We start from the raw sequence: 6473 nt of genomic DNA on the forward strand, positions 1-6473 counted from the left end.
CTATTAAAATATGGATTATTAGCTATGATGTTATGCTATACTAATTGGTATAACATAAGCAAAAAGTAGTTTAATAAAATTTTGAATGTAAGTCACTAAAACTTCGTGACATATACAGTAAATGATGCCGGGCAGAAAATGTTAATAAAGGTTAAATTGAAGTTTTTCTTGAAATACAAAGTGGCCTTTGCAAGTGTTTTCATTGTTGTGAAAAACTATTTAACTAATTTATATTTCTCTGCTCAAAAATAAAGTACTACTTTACTCTGAAAATCCTAACTTTTACTTTAACTTTCTTTTCTTTACGTTAAATGCATCATATTATTATATCACATTATTGATTTTTCAATGGTGCATATTGTTTTAATATTATATAAGATAAAAAATATTTGAACCTGTTGGACAGCTGATGATTTTCTGTTATTAAAAACAACTACATGAAGTTTATTTCACATGTAAACCCCTTTAAATCAGTTGTCTTAGTGATTACGTTATATATATATTGTATTGCTCCTCTGTTAGCACAAGTTATAAGTATTCTCATTTTTAAATCTAATGTTCTGAGGTTGATTTGACCATGTGCCACGGTCTTAGGTTTTACTTTTTTTATTTTTCAGATTAGCCCAACACATTACTTATGTCCACCAACACTGTGCTGAACCACCTACTCAGTTCAAACCTTTAGACATGAAAGTAATGAGACGGTATATAACTCTGTGTAAGAGGAAGAACCCTGTTATTCCAGAAGCCTTGACAGATTATATTGTTGGAGCTTACGTTGAGTTGCGGAAGGAAGCTCGCAATAATAAGGACATGACCTTCACTTCGGCCCGAACTTTGCTTGGAGTCTTGCGCCTTGCTACTGCTTTGGTAAGTCTATCTGTTGATGTCACTTTCTAAGAAATACATATAAAATCTGCTTATGTATATTTTGATTAAAATTAGTAAACTTATTTGTGGATAAGCTTCTTAGATGGGATGGTAAAAACATGAATAATTATTCATCTAATGTGCTTAGATAAGACCAATTAACAACTTTTGGGGGGGAACAAAACAAGTGTAAGAAAAACATAAACAGGATCAATTTTAAATTAGAACATTCATCAGAATATGTGTAAAGATGAAACCTGACTGATCAATATGTCTTTAAAATGCATATCCAAAATGTAAAGATGGATATTGGTATGGTTTTTACAGTTTTCAAGAAAGTTTAATTGGTAGGTATGTTACTATGCTCCTATAAAGTAATTCAACTTTATAAAAAAAAAATGCAGGCTAAACTTCGACTTGCAGAGGTGGTTGAAAAAGAAGATGTAAATGAAGCTATGAGACTCATGGAAATGTCTAAAGACTCATTGAACTACCATAGAGAGACAACTGGAAGGTAAGATAATGAAAGACAATTTGGTTGCAGGTTGATAAACAGATTAAAGTTCTCATGTCACAGTAAAAGGACAGATGTTTATACGTAGGTGACAAAACTATTATTCTAGTATATAATCCTCCCCTCCACACATGGTTACGTAATTAGCTTGGTAATTGATGTACAGCGAACACATGAAAACTTAGTTTTGAAAACATTAACTTCAGGTTACTGCAAATAAAAAATAATAATTTTAAATTCATGCATGTGTTCTTTAAGATTATCAAAATTAAAATGTTGAATTTTTTTAGTACAGTATTAGAAGAAAAACGTATGTTAAATTCTTACAAAGAGTAGACACACCGTGATACTTTTTCATATATCAATATTAACAAATGCTTGACTTGTTAAATTCTTACAAAGAGTAGACACACCGTGATACTTTTTCATATATCAATATTAACAAATGCTTGACTTGTTAAATTCTTACAAAGAGTAGACACACCGTGATACTTTTTCATATATCAATATTAACAAATACTTGACTTAAAAAAACAATGTCAATTCTTTTCTAGTAAAATCATACAATAAAAATGCTGACTAGTATAATTTAAACAGGTAAGACAGTTTATTAATGTGTTTATTTTGCATAGAATTCAGACTGTCACAGATCAGATCTTTGCTGTCATCAGAGACATGATGTCTGAGACAGGTGGTAAGACTGTCAAGATGACTGATGCCTTAGAACGCTGCACATCAAGGGGGTACAAGCCAGACCAGATTGATGAAGCTATAGAAGAATATGAAGAACTGAATGTTTGGCAAGTCAACCAGGCTAGGACCAAAATTACTTTCATTTGATAAAAAAATAATCTTCTGTTTTAAAATATTGTCTTCTGAAATTACATTTATTAATAATCTTGAATTTTTTTATACAAAGTGCTTGTTTGAGTTTTATATGATGTGCATTTAATGAAGTTTTAAAATGTAAAATGCCGAGTTTGAATAAACTAGACACAAAAACCATTTTAACTCGTATTTGAAACTGATATTGACTACAATTTTTGAGAGATGGTTTTTTTTTGTTTCTCCAATGGGAAATCAAATTTTAAGCTTTTCATCTATTGCTTATATTTATTTTTCAACTTTGTTAAAATTTGATTATATAAAGAAGTGTTTGTACTTTTGCAATAAATAGTGACAACAAACTTCAACAGTAAACTTAAAAGATTTTGTAATACTTTCTTTGATTTTAACATTGTTTCCAGCTATTTGTATTTTTAAGGTGAGTGAAAGTTGGGTTATAAAATTTAAGTAAGTCTGATATTAAATACTTTTATGAAAAAAGCCATGTGAGAATTAACACTAGTTTCTGATCAAATCAAGCTATCTACATAGATCAGAATTATAGATTAATCCAGTAATTAAGGTGAGTAATTTTAATATACTATTCTCATGAGGCATGTTCAAGGTGTGAAACAAGAACTTGTAATGATTAGGATACATTGAATCATCAGTTGTGGTAACTTTTACTGTAGGCAACATTTTGTCAGAGGTATACATTATAAAAAAAAAATTGTTATAGCTACTGGTCTTGTAGAATTTCACTTGTACAGCGTTTCATGAACATAATTATTTTTTTATGAAAAAGAACTAATTTTGTGATGCAATTGTGGAGTAGTAGATTTCATGTTGCTTCATTATTTGTTGGTCTGAAACTATTACAGTTTGGAAGGATCAATGGTTTTAGAGCTAATACGATGGCATCTTAGCAACTGTGCATTATTTACTGTAAAAAGAGGTTTTTAAGGCGTAAAATTTTGTTACACTGGCTTTATTGTTTACAACCATCAACACAAAATAGTTCTAATCTTTAATTAAGGAGCAAACAGTATTACACCTGATTTAAGCAATGCTGTATTAAGAGCCGATTAAGCAATACTGTATGAAGAACTGATTAAACAGTAATGTATAAAAATCTGATAAAGTTAATGTTGCTGTTATGAAAAGTTAACTTCATCTTGACATTGTATATACTAATTCTTCCTTTTAAGATTAATATGTAATAATAGTGTCACAAGAAGTCACTGATTTCAACTGAAAACAGCAGAGTAAGTTGACACAGAAGTGACTTTATTCCTCTAATGTTATTAAACTATTGCTTTCTTTATGATACAGTTATTTATTGCAGATTTTGTATTACTCTGTTTTGCAGTCTGATTGGTCTGTTTTGATTAATTTATTTCTAGCTATTCCATTTTTGTCCAATATTCTGTAGATGTTGGTTAGCGTTGTATCAGGCAGTGTCTTCTCACGGCTTAAAATCCACAGATATTCTAAAAATAAACAAAAACGAAATTAATGTTTATTATAACATCAAAAACATAACCATTGTTAACTATTTTCTGATTCAAATGAACACTTTAAAGGGTGTTTATGTTAGTAAATGACGTGCGTTAAAACAACTAATGTAACAGTTAATAATTCGTCTGATTAGTAATGGTGTTTACAAGGAATAGTTACACTTGTCACTGTTTCATTTACTACAGTCGTTAAGCACAAGGATACTTTGTATGTAACTTACCGATACGGAAAACATGAAGTATACTCTGACAGGAGAAGACCACTGAATATTTATCATAGTCCGTATCAAGAATCCAGTAATTACCATCGAAGGGATCTGAAGGATACAGGAATTTGTTCAGTGGATTCGTGGCATTAATATTTTCCTACAATAAGTCACTCTTGGCGCAATAACACAACTATTTAGCAAAATTAAAACAATTTCTACATGGGTTGTTTTTACATTTAAAATGTCAAAATAAGATTTCTTAAATTTTTTTATACAATTAAACTATAGCTTAATGCATTAAAAAAGTCCAAATTATATTCAAGAAAGATAGAGGAGAATTGGAATATTTTATGAAAAAAAGATCCATAGTTTAATATTTAATTTCATGTTTATTACGAAAATAAGAATCAAAACTAAGAGTGATATACGTGTCTTGTTGATTTTGAACTAGACCATATGTAATATTTTTTGATTAGCGATACGTCAAAATTGTTGAAAGAAAGATTCCGGTACGTACTGCCTGGAAAAGAGACAAGTAATTTTGCTGGCTCATTGGGATCGGGAATATATGCTTCTCCTTCAATGCTTGTCACATCACCGGTTCTGTAACAGGAAATAAATGAGTAAAATAACGGAAACAACGTTTTGAATTGTTTTAAAATGTGAAGTTTTCAATGTGTTATTCTGGTACGAACTGCATAAAGGTTTCAAAAAGAATATGCATTATAAAACCGAAGTACTTTATAAATGACTAGCTTACTTCACTATAACGGCTTTGTTGAAGACTTTCACTTTCCCGTTGTCCTTCAGCGTGTAGGTGGCGCTAGTACATTTTTGCCCGCTTTGAAAGATTGCTGGGTTCCTTTCAACTTCATACCAAGTCCCTAAGTACTAAAATATTGGTAATTAGATTTAGAATAAATCTTTTTCAGTGTTTATTAATCATCAATAACTTCTTCAGTCATCTTAGATTCTAATTAAGATACTGTAAATAGTATAGCATGACTAATTAAATAGTGGGATATTTGTTAAGCGTGCCTAGATTGTGAATCCGAATATTCATGGTTCACGATTCTTTGCCGCTAAAACGCACATTGGTGCGCAAAAACTAAGAGTAGCGGTTAAAAAATCCTATTATACAGTGCTAAAAGTTGGCGGTGCGTGCTGTTGACTGGCGATTGACCTACCTTTTGCAATTCAAAGTTTGCCTTTACAGGAGGTTGTGGACACTCTCCATTCAGAAGTGAGCGGCTGCTACTCGTCGCCATAGTTACAACAAGCAAGCAGCAGAGGAGCGTGTAAGCTTTCATGGTTAATATACAATCAGCTAGAAACTGTGACAGTCTTGTGGCGGTTTCCTGTGGATGTAACAACTGGACGGACGAGACCAGTTTTATATTTTGGGTTATCATCTTCTCTCCCCAGATGATGTAACTATATCACGTTATTGACACTTACCACATGTTCTTTAGCACTTTTTTCACACATTTAACGCTACAGTGTTGAAAAGTTATATAACCATAAAACTTATCGTTATTTACACACTGAACAGAAGATACGTAGATGTACCATTAAAAAAGAAATTGCTTATATTTACCACAAAAACGAAAAAAAAATTAATACCGGTCGCATTAAAAAAAAAATGAATAAGCATATCAAAGTAGCCGTGAATTCATATTTTACTTTGAAGATTAGCATTCGTTTAAATACTTGATCAGTAGTAGTTAATTGAGTGCATTTTTATAAATCATTAAATATTTTCATTAGTTTTAACCTTACCGCATTAAAGAGGGTTATTCTATATTAACAAATGCGAGAAGTCGCGACTTTTCGAACTTGACATTAATAAATCACAGTTCCAACACAAAAGTAATTCATATAATTATTATGCAAATTACATGCTTTAATATATATAACGACTTTTTTTTTCAAATCATTGATAGTTTGAAATACATTAAATGCTTTAAATAAACTTAGTTCTTGTCTATAATTAAGTAATGCAAAACAATTATTTATTCTTGTTCTGAAGAAGGAGAGACATAATGTGCCGGACAGAGAATCAACAGTACAAAATTCAGTAGCAGAAGCTGTTTCAAACTGATAAACGAGTAGTTAAAGAAGTTTAATAGCTGGACCTCTTTCAACATGTTAAGTGACTGGATAAAGTAAGTTTAGTAGTGAGAGCTGTTTCAACATGTGAAGTGACTAGTTAAAGTAAGTTTAGTAGTGAGAGTTGTTTCAATGTGTAAAGTGACTGGATAAAGTAAGTTTAGTAGTGAGAGCTGTTTCAACATGTGAAGTGACTAGTTAAAGTAAGTTTAGTAGTGAGAGTTGTTTCAATGTGTAAAGTGACTAGTTAACGTAAGTTTAGTAGTGAGAGCTGTTTCAACATGTTAAGTGACTAGTTAAAGTAAGTTTAGTAGTGAGAGCTGTTTCAACATGTTAAGTGACTAGTTAAAGTAAGTTTAGTAGTGAGAGCTGTTTCAACATGTTAAGTGACTAGTTAAAGTAAGTTTAGTAGTGAGAGCTGTTTCAACA

At 30.9% G+C, this 6473-nt stretch overlaps 2 protein-coding genes across 2 annotated transcripts in view; one reads left to right on the plus strand and one right to left on the minus strand.

The window, feature by feature from the left end:
• The window catches only part of LOC106468465 (DNA replication licensing factor mcm7-like), a 42490-nt gene extending 39734 nt beyond the window's left edge, over positions 1 to 2756 (plus strand). The window contains exons 13-15 of the mRNA XM_013928892.2: positions 618 to 870; positions 1275 to 1384; positions 2017 to 2756. Of these exons, the coding sequence (XP_013784346.1) occupies positions 618 to 870; positions 1275 to 1384; positions 2017 to 2224 (571 nt within the window). The 3' untranslated portion in view covers positions 2225 to 2756. The remainder of the gene's footprint in view (positions 1 to 617; positions 871 to 1274; positions 1385 to 2016) is intronic.
• A 719-nt stretch (positions 2757 to 3475) lies between these two features.
• On the minus strand, positions 3476 to 5315 carry LOC106468466 (apolipoprotein D-like). The gene is made up of 5 exons (XM_013928894.2): positions 5123 to 5315; positions 4696 to 4826; positions 4453 to 4538; positions 3948 to 4043; positions 3476 to 3699 (listed from the first exon to the last, which is right to left on the minus strand). The coding sequence occupies exons 1-5, from the start codon at positions 5243 to 5245 to the stop codon at positions 3563 to 3565; spliced, it is 573 nt and encodes a 190-aa protein (XP_013784348.2). The 5' UTR covers positions 5246 to 5315; the 3' UTR covers positions 3476 to 3562.
• Between the last annotated feature and the right edge of the window lie 1158 nt (positions 5316 to 6473).

The sequence above is a fragment of the Limulus polyphemus genome, unplaced genomic scaffold (assembly GCF_000517525.1).
Source record: "Limulus polyphemus unplaced genomic scaffold, Limulus_polyphemus-2.1.2 Scaffold3016, whole genome shotgun sequence".
In the NCBI taxonomy this organism is placed as follows: Eukaryota; Metazoa; Arthropoda; class Merostomata; order Xiphosura; family Limulidae; genus Limulus; species Limulus polyphemus.

Bases quoted from the DNA above. Each gene is read 5' to 3' on its own strand.
- LOC106468466 (XM_013928894.2), bottom strand. From the start codon at position 5,245: ATGAAAGCTTACACGCTCCTCTGCTGCTTGCTTGTTGTAACTATGGCG. The intron at 4,539-4,695 runs GTAAGCTAGTCA...TTCCTGTTACAG, and splicing joins AACAAAGCCGTTATAGTGAA to AACCGGTGATGTGACAAGCA. The intron at 4,044-4,452 runs GTACGTACCGGA...TGTATCCTTCAG, and splicing joins ACTTGTCTCTTTTCCAGGCA to ATCCCTTCGATGGTAATTAC.